Here is a 13911-nt window from a genome sequence, read left to right as displayed (position 1 = left end):
AGATGTCCCGAGCTCCGACGTACCCGCTACGTACATTCTACGTGCTTACCACGAGCTTGATTTTTTTTTAAACTCCGGAGAGCTCTTGAATTACATCATACAGTGGGACAGGCCTTTTAGCTCATCCATGGCAAATGTTAGACTTTTGTAGCGGTTCCTGGGAAGTAGGCTCCTCCCTGGTTCACCCCCGTCGGCACTTAATGGACAGGTTCGGGGGCGGGGCCCAGATACGAGTATAAGAGGAGTGGCAGTTGGTCTTCAGTCTCCCACTGAAGCAGAGAGTAGTGTGCTGTACTAATTAAAGTCTTTATAGAATTCACCTGGTTCCTCTCCTTCATTACAGGCTTTCCACGCACCCGCTACACCTGTGTATATATTCCATCATCACATTTCCATTTAGTCTGTTTCAATGTGAGTGCAACATTTTCCTCTAATTTACTAAATATTTTCCAATAAATCTGGAATTATAATAGTGAGTACAACATTGCTCAAACCTCCTGCCACTATCGTGACACGAAAATGCTTCGGAGAGGAAACACTGGGACAATCACAAAAATGGATAAATATATTCAAATTTTAGGATAATAACGAAAAACCTTTAAAAATGAGAAACGCAGAATTCAATCCAATGGTACAAAGGAATGAACTAAGATTTACAAGCTCCTGAACTTTCCTGGATCTCCAGGTTATGGCATTTACTACATTTGGTTGTATTTTACCAAATCTGGAAATCCAAATCTGAGCCAAAATGACTTTATTTGAGTACATTATATTAGTTACAAATATAATGAGTAAATGAAAATTATCTTTCAAAATTCAACAATTGACTTTCAAATAGTATATTTGATTTATTGATGCTGATTGTGGCATAAAAGAGATTTACAAGATTACACGATGGAAAATGAAGATCATGTCGGGGGGAAATAATGAAGAGGATATCTGAATTAGCTCATAGGTAGCACAGAGTTGTCCTTTCTATGATTATCTCCAATACAACGTGTAGGATTTCATAGCGCCTTCACACTGCATTGTCCATAAAATGTAAAATCCAGTTTCCACTTCTGAACCAATGCCAAGGTCATCAGGAGTGAAATTAAATTAATGAACATGAGGAAGAGGACGATGTTGGTCATAATTGTGACATTGGGAACCTGAATGTAGGTCAGCCAGAGGAAGGAAAGCCTCTTACAGCACCTTCTTTAGAAACATAGCTTCGTCACGTCACACAACTTATTTATTTATTTTACTTTTCTTTTACATTGGTTGGAAGCTACATACTAAATCTCGTTGCACTGATATGCAATGACAATAAAAGATATTATTATTATTATTATTATTATTATTATAGAAACGTAGAAAATAGGTGCAACAGTAGGCCATTCGGCCCTTCGAGCCTGCACCGCCATTCAATATGATCATGGCCTATCATCCAACTCAGTATCCCATCCCTGCCTTCTCTCCATACCCCCTGATCCCTTTAGCCACAAGGGCCACATCTAACTCTCTCTTAAATATTGCCAATGAACTGGCCTCAGCTACCTTCTGTGGCAGAGAATTCCACAGATTCACCACTCTCTGTGTAAAAAATGATTTTCTCATCTCATTTTTTCAGATTCAGATTCAGATTCAGATTCAATTAAAATTGAATCTGAATCTGAATCTGAATCTGAAAAAATTATTTTCTCATCTCGGTCCTAAAAGACTTCCCTCTTATCCTTAAACCGTGACCCCTAGTTCTGGACTTCCCCAACATCGGGAATAATCTTCCTGCATCCAGCCTGTCCAACCCCTTAAGAATTTTGTAAGTTTCTATAAGATCCCCCCTTAATTTTCTAAATTCTAGCGTGTACAAGCCGAGTCTATCCAGTCTTTCTTCATATGAAAGTCCTGCCATCCCAGGAATCAGTCTGGTGAACCTTCTCTGTACTCCCTCTATGGCAAGAATGTCTTTCCTCAGATTAGGAGACCAAAACTGTACGCAGTACTCCAGATGTGGTCTCACCAAGACCCTGTACGACTGCAGTAGAACCTCCCTGCTCAAATCCTTTTGCTATGAACCCAGAGTATGTGTAGCGCTACTACAACGTGATACTTGTGTTCCTAAAGAACCTTGTATTATTGAAAACCATGCTCTGAAGACAATTGTGTCAATGGGGGCCTGTGTCAGATTCATTACATCAGTTATTTTTCATGCAAGAGTTTCAAGTTCAGATTTGTTATTGTAAGCCTAAAATATTGTGGGTTGCTTGTTACATTGTTTAAAAGAGTATCATTGCACAAGCATCAATAGAAGCGATAGCTTGTCAATTTCAATGACCTTATGTGGTGAAACTAGCAACAGTGTTCTTTAGAGACAATGGTGTCTGATTGCTGAAGGGAGGTTACATGTAAAACGGCTTCTTCCAACACTGAATTTTTTTTCCAAGACAGCTTTTTTTTTGTTGGTCAATTTCCAAAGTAACTTATAAATGGTTCTCTGACTACTGATCAAAATCACATTGCAATCAATTCAACCCAAATAAAATAAGTAGTGTTCCCTAGTTCATCGATCACATTATGTCAAATTCATATTATGGAAACGCACATAATAGCAGAACCGCAGGTTTTTCCATTCATTAATTTTCCTGCATTCATTATATCTTAGATCAAATTTCAAAGGCAAAAGGTGCTATGCTTTAAATCTCTGGATTATTTCATCATGTGTCGCCTGAGCAAGGTCAGAATCGACATTGGCGAAAATTGCTTTGGCGATGAAAACAGGTTTCTGTGCAATTTTCAGACTGTTAAGTACAGCATCAATGGAAGTGAAAGGAATTCCAACACAGCATACTGTCAGGTTACACATGGTATTTTCAAGGTGCAGTTGCACAGTAACCACAGGTTTTAAAAGTTACTGTTACCATGTGCAGTAAACAGTACCTGATTTATGTTGTCTGGGTTTAATTTGGACCACAGGATACAGGAGTCAGTTTACATGCCAATATCTTAGCTATGCCAATGAATCTTAAGTAATCAAGAATGCAGATGGCTGAATCCACTTTCTTGGCACATTTAAATAATTTCTGGGTCTGGTTAAAACATGTCCATGAAAGACATCTTCTAGACCCTCTCAGATTATAAAATAAAACATTCACACCCCACCACAGTCTACCAACCATGTAGCAACACATTAAACAGGGAGCGACTCAGAATTCCACTGACCTCGGGTTACAATCCTCAATAACCGAGGATTGATATCCAATTTACAGCGCCCCAATCAATGTTCACAACAATGTAAATGTCACACAATTATCCTCGACAAATTAATTACAGAGCTTGTTCATGTAGAACAGCAGCATATGAAGAAAGAGTCTGGGAGCTTTTTCAATATTTTTCATTTAATATTACGTAATACAAAAAAGTCTGGCAGCAATGCGACAATTCAGAATCTTACAGTCATCTTGCAACCAGTTTTCACTGCGATCAAGAATAATTCAATTGGCAGTGTGTGAAAATGTCTTTAGACACTAAAACCTAAAATGCAAGCTATGAGCATCATCCATAACATCCGTTTTACAACAAAATGCACTGCACAGCATTTCACAGCAATTTTTCAAATAAACTCTAGGCAGTTTTCAAGATGCAAAAGTTTGTACTGCCATCTGGCAAAAAGCACTGAAGGATCAATGTGACACAAACATTAAAATACCTGACAATCACATCTCCCAATTAAGAACCGATCATCAAACTCTTGTCAGGCATGCTTTTCAAAATATGGTTACGTTTTTTGTGTATTTGTGTATCAATTCTTTGCTAGACAACTGATGTGACAAACAAGGCCAGAGGAGTTGCTGCACAGTTCAAGATTTCTTCTTCAGGAGCAAAAGAATTGTCATTCAATACCTCGATGTGAAGAAAGGTCCCAACCCAAAACATCACCTATCCATGTTCCCCAGGATTGCTGAGTGACCCATTGAGTTACTTCAGCTTTGTTTTGTCTTGCCATTCAATACATGGGCTCAAATTTGACTCTGCAAATGGAGCACCAAACAGGCCATTTAATTTAAGCAGCCAATTCTGTATTTACTCAGAAGACCAAATAGAGGCTGAAAGAGCCCACAAGATCACTGCTTATGCAGTGTTTGAATTTATCCCAATCAACTTTGTCTCACCCTTTCAATGTATTTCTCTTACTTTATCCCTCATGGGGTTACTTAGCTTCTCTTAAAACACATCCACGCTATTCAACTCAATGATTCTTTTTTAGATTGAGTTTGAAATGAATTCCAAGTTAACCATAGTATGAAAATTAGAAGTGTACACAACAAATTAACGAGTACAGGTCAAAATTGATATTCTATCTCATTCCCAATCCTCTTAGCACCCAACCGTTCTCTGTGATCCACTCTCAAGCCCATTGCCCTGTCTCAATTCTCCAACTCTGATTGATGACAATCGTGGCAAAACTCCAAACCCAATCAAGTTGCATTTATAGTTTTGAAATAGCGTTTTCTACTTTTAAAAATTGATGGCAAAACAAACCACGATAAAAGTTATCAATAAATGTAAAAAGTCTCAATTTTACAAGTTATGTCATCTGCAATTGCCTCCATCAACCCAATGATCCATTTTGTTCAGATTATCTTTCAAACTGAGTATAAAACGTCTCAAAACTGTTGTTGAAAAGAAATCATAGGGAGCATACAACAAACTTTGAGACCAAGGCTTCCATTTTACCTGCTTCTGCAAACCCACTGACACAAAATATAAAATCCCATTATTCATTCAATAAACTGACATCAAACCCACTTATTATTTTACAGAGTAATGAATTAAATACTCTGCTCAGCTCGTTGCATTTGTGCCACCAGCGCATAATTGTGATTCTAGATTTCAAAGAAAGCACAATACTAGAATGTGCAATTTGCTTGATCAAGAACTGCACACATCTTTGTAAATCTCTGTATTTAAAATAAGAATGTTACCAATGTCAAAAATAAACTCAACCAAAAAATATTTATTGGCCCAGATTCATCTGGCTATCCGACATTGCGGAATTTGGCAGTGATGAGTCACTTATGATCACAGCTCACCTCCTTGGATGTTTTTTATAGATCACACTGCTGCTGGACTACTCAAAATGAGGTGGTAATTTCTCACAGATCCCCAACACTTTTGATGGGAAATCAGCTGGACGAAGTTAAAATAGAGCCAAAATAGAGAGGGAGAAAGAATGGTTTCACAAGCTGTCAAAACCTGCAACTCGCCTTCATTGTTCCGCTCCATTTTCACAATACACTGCCTAGGACCACATCGATGAAAATGAAGTTAGCTTCAGCAAGAAAATTCCCATTAGGAAATCAAATCAAATCAACTTCTTACATTGCTCTGTGAAAATTGCTATGGTTGACAGTGCTGCATTACGGATACTATAATATCCACTTCCCTGCAGTTGGACCTAGCCTAGTACACTACAGTTTGCAGATGTAATACAGATACAATCCCCAGAAATAATTCCAAACAATTGCCTTCTTTCTTTGTGAGTAAGCTTTAACATTGATGCATGGGTCCACACAGCAAAAACACTAACACAATAAAAAGAAAACATCAGAGAAAATGAGGCAATTTTAGGAACGTCCAAATCATGATTTTCAAAGGCATGTAAACTGAAGTAAGAATGAAGGCTGTGGAACCACAGTAGACTGAGGGCACCGACTGAGGGCATTCAACAAGAGCAATAGAAGTGTTATCAGTACCATTTAGTAACCACTAATCTGTTATGGCCAAACTCTAATCATTTCTATAATTGTTAGAATTACTGATCACACTATAAGTTTGTTTATGTTTTTCTATCTGTAAGCCACAAAATCCCATACAGTTTAAGACAGCCATTCTTAGTTTGTGTAGGAAGGAACTGCAAGTACTGGTTTAAACCGAAGATAGACACTAAATGCTGGAGTAACTCAGCGGGACAGGCAGCATCTCAGCATCCAGAGATGTTGGCTGTCCCACTGAGGGATTCCAGCATTTTATCCAGAGATGCTGCCTCTCCCACTGAGTTACTCTAGCATTTTGTATCTATCTTCAGCTATTCTTAGTTGTTCTCTCTCGGGCTGTTTATTGGCACAACCTCAATGATTAAACAGAAACTGGAAGTGTCATTTCATAGACAGTATCCTTAGCGAGGTGGCTTACTATTAGTTTAGTTTACTATTACTAATTAGTTTAGTTTAACTTTACTTTAGTTTAGAGATACAGCTCGAAAACAGGCTCTTCGGCCCACTGAGTCCACGGCGACCATCGATCTCCGCACACTAACACTATCGGACACACACAGGGGACAATTTACATTTATACCAAGCCAATTAGCCTACAACCCTATACGTCTTTGGATTGTGGGCGGAAACTGGATCTTCCCGGAGAAAACCCACGCAAGTCACAGGGAGAATGTACAAACTCCGTACAGACAGTACCCATAGTCAGGATCGAACCGGGTCTCTGCCGCTGTAAGGCGGCAACTCTACCGCTGTGCCATCATGTCGCCCTCATGCCGTCCTACAAATGCAGTGGACATGTGTCCCATCCTGTGTGTGCCTACAAATGCAGTGATCCATCCCAAACCATGTGTCCAATAAATAGAAGAATAAATAGGATCTACATCAGGATCATGTACCCAAATGTTAATCACACCACATTCAAACATTTCTAAAAGCTATAATAATTCACCAACACCGGGTCAATTTGTTCCATCATAGCTTTGTGTCCAACCATTCAAGCTTTCCAATAATTCACAGCAAGGACCCGGATGAGAAGAATTTTTTCCATCAGAGTTGCTTGGAACTGTGTAGTTGAGTTTTAGAATTGAAGGACAAAGGGGATCAGGGGGTATGGAGAGAAGGCAGGTAACACGCAGCCATGATCATATGTTTCGGTGAGGCTGAACAAAAAACTCCTGCACCTATTAGATGTATGTGTTTAGAATTGAAGGACAATTGAACAAGCATTGGTTTCTGAGTTAACCAAAAACATTAGAGAATATAATCAATGCAATCAAGCAATTAACTCCAATCATATATTAATGTTCAAAGAAACATCAACCGATGTGAATCAACTAATCCAGGTTGCTGCTGTGTGAATTGGCATAAAATCCAGTCAATTTGTTTGACTGTGTGGTTTCAATTCTCTATTTTACATGTTTTAAATAGATGTGGAATGAATGATGAAGCGATTATGTTTGACTTTAGTTTCACTATATTTGTGAAAGTAGGAGTGAACAGAAGTCAGTCCATTTCCTGTTTTTTGTTGGAATCAATAATACTACTGGAATATAAATTTATTTTTTTCATTACTGTAAGGACAACGGGCATCATAGCCGATATGTTTTTCCCTATAACCACCCTGCAGTAAATAGGGCCTGGACTCAGCAGTTAACAGTGAACTAACAGTGGTCTACACTCTATCACCAAAAATTGTAATGCTCAAAGACAGTGCTCTTAACCTAGTCACTGAAGGCTGAAATAACAAGATGACATTACAGTGGATCTGGGTCCGAGTGAACATTTTTGATAAAATATCCAATCTGAGTAATTGCATGTAATACTGCCTTTTTCAACACCACATGACTGGAAATGTATATTTAACCATATAACCATATAACAATTACAGCACAGAAACTGGCCATCTCGGCTCTTCTAGTCCGTGCCAAACAATCTACTACCCTCCACTACCCTCCATTCCTTTCCCATCCATATACCTATCCAATTTATTTTTAAATGATAAAATCGAACCTGCCTCCACCACTTCCACTGGAAGCTCATTCCACACAGCTACCACTCTCTGAGTAAAGAAGTTCCCCCTCATGTTACCCCTAAACTTTTGTCCCTTAATTCTCAAATCATGTCCTCTTGTTTGAATCTTCCCTACTCGCAATGGAAAAAGCTTATCCACGTCAACTCTGTCTATCCCTCTCATCATTTTAAAGACTTCTATCAAGTCCCCACTTAAGCTTCTGCGCTCCAAAGAATAAAGAATAAGAATTTGCAATGGGTTGAGATACTGCTTGTTATCAGTTATTTTAATCACCCTGGAAATTAGACCATGTACTTTCAGTCTTGAAGCAACAAGCATCCACCAGTTTATCATGTAGAATTCCACATCAGCCTTGGAGTATCATTCATTTAGTGGGTTGCCAGAAGAAAGTGGGCCACATCATTCCAATTCAGATTTGGAAATCCAAGAAAAAACACAATTTTTCTGCACTGCAATCTGTGCAATATTATGCGCTGTCACAAATTTTAATAGATCTCAGTGGTTTGTTGCAAAACACTATGAGGCTGGCTTCAGAACCCACTCCTTCTGACCAGTGACTTGGTGAGATGCACTGTCATTCACAAATGTAAATGGCCTTCCAATAATTTATTCTGTGGTAATATTCTACTGGGCGCTGGATGAACTGGATGACTGTACAGGCCTGAGAGCAAAGATCTTATGATCTTTTCCTGAGAGGCAGGGTCAATTAGTCAGGAGCTCCAAGGAAGATGAGCCAAAAGAGCTTACAAAAAGTATAGAAAAAGACAAACTTCCTATAATTGGAGCCATTGGCACAGATACAAAAGGATAACACACAAAATGCTGGAGTAACTCAACGGGACAGGCAGCATCTCTGGAGCGAATGAATGGGTGACGTTTTGGGTTGAGACTTCTTCAGACTGAAAGTCAGGGGGGAGGGACTAGAGATTATGGAAGGATAAAACAACAGATCAAAGCCGATGCTCAGATTCAGATTCAGATTCAACTTTAATTGTCATTGTGCAGTGTACAGTACAGAGACAACAAAATGCAGTTTTGATAAGGAAATGTAGAATGGTTCATTGTTAGCTGAGGGGAAGGTGACAACGAGGCATACAATCAGTAATATCAAATCAGGAGGACAGTAGAACTAGATGAAGACCGAGCATGGGGGAGGGACGGAGAGGGAAAGGAGGGGTTACTTGAAGTTAGATAAATAAATATTCATACCGTACATACAAATTCTGATCTGCAACTCCTTGAATTATGGCCTGATTTTAGTATTCTAGCATAGCATTAATCCATGTAAATGAACCAATCATCTAATTGAACTGCTCCGAGACATTATACCTTGCTCAAAAACTTTGGAGATCTATGTTTTAGATTACTTCTTCAACCAAAGTGAACTATAGCTACAGAGCCATTGATATTCTTCATGCACGTTTAATATTGCAAATGATCTTCGCAATGCAGATCACAGACAGAACTGAAGCAACAGGGTTGTCATACTGAGTGACTTTAACATCTTCAATTTTGACCCTGGCTTCTTTCATACAAGACAGGACAGCACGTGTCTGTGATATCTAGGAGGGTTACTTGAATGAGTATCCAATCACAGGAGAGACCATATTGGACCTTGTATTGGGAAGAGCCTGGTCAGTTGACTAACGTTTCAATGGAAGAATATTTTGGGAACAGTGATCACAACTCCTGAAGTTTTAAAACAGTTATGAATAGGATAGGTCTGGACTTTGGAGAGCGTACTAAATTGGGGGAGGGAAAATTACAACACCATTAGGCGGGAGCTCGGATGAGTAAATTGGGAGCAGCTGTTATTGGGTAAGTACGCATCTGACATGAGCGAGTCATTTAAAGACCAGCTGATCATGTTCCAGTAAGGAGGTGGGACAAAAATGGCACGGTAAGGGAACTTTGGATGAAAATCCAATTTGATCAAAAAGGAAAAGAAACATATGTAAGGTTTAGGAAGAGAGAAAAAAGACAGGGCCTTTGAGGAATATAAAGAAAACACAAAAGAACAAGCAGGGAATAAGAAGGGCAAAGGGGACCATGAAATGTCCTTTGCAATTAGGGCTAAAGAACCATTTTATACAAACAAGAGGGTAACTAATGAGAGGGTAGGACCACTCAAGAATGAAGGAGGGATGCTTGGAATGAGAGGATGTGGGCAAGGTATTAAATGTGTACTTTGCACTGGTGTTCACCAAGGAGAATGACATGGAGGAGATTGAGATCAGTATATTATTATGCTAGGGCATTTTGCGATAAAAATGAGGTGGGGTTGGGTTTCTTGAAGAGTTTCAATGTGGATAAGACCCGAGTGCAAGTTATGCCTTGCAAACTTAATTGAGTTTCTTTTGAGGAGCTGACAAAAGGGATTGATGAAGGTAGGGAGATGGATGTTGCCTACATGGACTTTAGTAAATGATTCGACAAGGTCCCCCATGTTTGATCCAGAAGACTGTCATTCTGGTTGGTGGTTTGTGACCAGTGGTGTTCCACAGGGATCAGTGCTGGGCTTCAGTAGTTTGCAATATATATTTTCATATATTCATATATTTCATATATTCATATATTTCATATATATATATATATATATATATATATATATGTCCATGCCTCGCAATGAAACCCAATGTTCCATTAGATAGACACAAACAAATGGAATAACTCAGCTTGTCAGGCAGCATCACTGGAGAAAAAGGATGGATGGCATTTTGGGTCAAGACCCTTCTTCAGAATGATGCTGCCAGACGTTTTCTACAGAGATCACCCTGACCCCAAGTTACTTGTCTATCTTTTGTACAAACCAGCATCTGCAGTTCCTTGTTTCTACATTGTTCCATTGCTTACTGCTTGCTGAGTTTTCACAGCAATTCTTGTTTCATGTACGAGGACTCCAGATCACTCTACATTACAACATTTTGTAGCCTTAGTCCATGCCATGCAAACATGGCATTTATTTTCCTTCCCAGGTGGATAAAGTCATATGTTCCCTCATTATGTTCCATATAAAGGGCTGCACTGTAGGATTGAAGAAACACAGACTAAGCAAGTCATGGATATGGCAAATGGAGCGTATGTAAATAAAAGTGAATTTATCCACTTTGGTAGTAAAAGCAGTAAACCAAGGTGTTTGATTCTAATAGTGAGAGTTTAAAAGGTGTTGGTTGTTAGGAGGACGTATATCCTACAGTGAAGCTCTGTTAATCTGGCATGTTTGGGTTATTGATGGTGACAGACTGTAAAATTCTCTGGATTATTGTATGATATTCCTATTAATATTTGAACGCACTTTAAATTAGATTTACACAGTAGGAGAATAAATATTTCAGAGAATCTGATAAGTTTAAGGGGAGCTCATGAATCCTGGATCCCAATGCGTTGAAAGGAGCACAAGCATCAGCATCTCGTGAGCTGCCAAACCATCTGGATTTCCAAACAATTGGATAGCAGATTATTAAAGTTTTTACTGTCCATGAATTGCCAAAAGTGAATGTGCAGTTACAGCATGCAATTAGGAAGGCAAACCATACATTGCCCTTTCTTGTAAGAGAATTTAAGTACAGCAATCTCACTGCATTTATAAGGGCCTTGTTCAAACCGCACTTTGAATATCGTGCATAGGTCTAGTGTTCCTTCTTAAGAAATGACATGTTTGTGACAAAATGGTTTGTCAAATTGATTCTTAGGATTAAACAAGTTGTCCCTTTGAGGAGAGGTTAAGTACAGTGGGCCAATATTCCCATAGTTAAGAAGAATGAGAGAAAATATCAAGAATGTTGTATATTTCATTATGGAGCCTGGCAGGGTTATGTTGGGGTGGCATTTCCCTTTGCTGGAATGTTTAAATCTAAGGATCACAGACTCTAAATAAATGGCTGGCCACTCATAACTGAGATGAGGAAAATTTCTTCATGGATCCTTAGTTATATCGAGACCCAGTCACTGCATATATTCAAGTCTGGGACTGATAGTTAAGATAACCAAGGAATATGGGTAGTACAGGAAAGTGGCACAGAGGTAAAATAGTAACTCAGCGGGACAGGCAGCATCGCTGGAGAGAAGGAGTGGGTGACGTTTCAGGTCGAGACCCTTTTTCAGACTGAAGAAGGGTCTCGACCCGAAACGTCACAATTTCTTCTCTCCAGAGATGCTGCCTGTCCCGCTGAGTTACTCCAGCTTTTTGTGTCTATCTTCAGTTCAAACCAGCATCTGTCGTTCCTTCCTACATATTTATGTACTGGAGATGTGCCCTCAATTGTAGTCTCAGCTTGAATACAAACTAGATGCAATAGACTGAACAAACTGAAGGATATAATTAAATTAGATTATCCCCTGCAGGAGTTCTCATGAAGCTTTCTATCCACCAAGTCACGTCAAACCTCAACACCAAATTTTGAATCCTACTGCAATCTGGCTTTTTAACATGGCAGCATTTCTCCATGCAACAGAAAGTAGTAATTAACTAATTAGAAAGAGAAACAACAACAAAAAATCCCACTAGGCCTGTACAATAAAGTAGTTGCATCACTCACCAAATCTGACCGATATTCACCAACGAATGATACAGGATCCATAAGATGAACATGATAATCATATTGGCACATCCCGTGACCAATACAAACACCGATAGTCCCATTCCCAACAAAGCAATATTGTTTAGATGTATGTCCATGTCAGACCAATCCAGGAACCACAGAAGTGTTGGTGCATAACTGAAAGCTTCAATGCCAACTTTACCCCCAACATATTGTTGAACCTTCCTTAAATACAGGTGGCTTGGTAGCAATCCTTCCTTTCCCAGTAACTGCCTGTTTTGGTGGAAAGCAACAGAAAAGGCCATGACTGGAAAAAAAAAAAGAGAATTATTAGTGAATAACACTGAATGAAGCACAACAAAAATCACACGTAAATTTATCTTAACCTCTTGAAACACTGACACACTTGACATTATATAAGACGGATGGTGATAACAATTGCTCAACAATTTGGTCAAAATAAAAATTATCTTGCCAAAAATGTCTGTTCTAGTACTATTGCCAGATTTGAAATTGTTTTCTTAGATTGGGTTTTGGTTTAAGAAACAAATATCAAGAATTACAACACTACACAAATCACTTCCAATTGAAAATAAGTCCACTACTAAAGGAAAGTAGGAAACTTTCTACGAGTTGCTCAAAGTCAACATTTTTGGTACTGGTTTCATCATGTCTCACACACCAATACAGGGATGTGCCAGACATGCAGTACAATGGGCACATGGAGAACACAGGCATGGTCCACAAAGGCAAGGGCCAATGATGCTGAAGCAAGCCTTGACAATGTTTGTCAAGCTCACTTTGTTGTAACTTAAAGGAATCCCTTCAGGGAACCCCCAACTGGAAACTCTTGTCCCTATTCCACCTCCTGTACATAGTTAAATCTTTGTGAGAGAAACATACAAGCCTATCATGGGGATTTTCTTTCCTATTGTCATTTCTTACTTTATTTTTTTTACAGGTGTCATTTAGTTTCCAAGCCTCCCTGCTTCATTTGGTCATCCATAAATAAAAAAGACAAACTGGTTAGAGCAAAACTTTTACCTCTTCCAAAACTAAATCCAAATTTAAATCGCCTGTAACTATTATCTAAATGGTGGACGATTGGGAATGGGGGAGATGCAGCGAGACCTGGGTGTCATGGTACACCAGTCATTGAAGGTAGGCATGCAGGTGCAGCAGGCAGTAAAGAAAGCGAATGGTATGTTGGCTTTCATAGCAAAAGGATTTGAGTATAGGAGCAGGGAGGTTCTACTGCAGTTGTACAGGGTCTTGGTGAGAACACACCTGGAGTATTGCGTACAGTTTTGGTCTCCAAATCTGAGGAAGGACATTATTGCCATAGAGGGAGTGCAGAGAAGGTTCACCAGACTGATTCTTGGGATGTCAGGACTGTCTTATGAAGAAAGACTGGATAGACTTGGTTTATACTCTCTAGAATTTAGGAGATTGAGAGGGGATCTTATAGAAACTTACAAAATTCTTAAGGGGTTGGACAGGCTAGATGCAGGAAGATTGTTCCCGATGTTGGGGAAGTCCAGGACAAGGGGTCACAGCTTAAGGATAAGGGGGAAATCCTTTA

General features: G+C 39.1%; 1 protein-coding gene across 2 annotated transcripts in view; it reads right to left on the bottom strand.

The window, feature by feature from the left end:
* lmf1 (lipase maturation factor 1) overlaps window positions 1-13911 on the bottom strand; it is a 460297-nt gene that overhangs the window by 434942 nt on the left and 11444 nt on the right. For both annotated transcript variants that reach the window (XM_055651323.1, XM_055651324.1), the window contains exon 2: window positions 12327-12636. In XM_055651323.1, the coding sequence (XP_055507298.1) occupies window positions 12327-12636 (310 nt within the window). The remainder of the gene's footprint in view (window positions 1-12326; window positions 12637-13911) is intronic.

The sequence above is a fragment of the Leucoraja erinacea genome, chromosome 20 (genome assembly GCF_028641065.1).
Source record: "Leucoraja erinacea ecotype New England chromosome 20, Leri_hhj_1, whole genome shotgun sequence".
Taxonomy (NCBI): Eukaryota; Metazoa; Chordata; class Chondrichthyes; order Rajiformes; family Rajidae; genus Leucoraja; species Leucoraja erinaceus.
The sequence above is the reverse complement of the archived record's forward strand: the minus strand, read 5'-3'. Positions and strand labels throughout refer to the sequence as shown.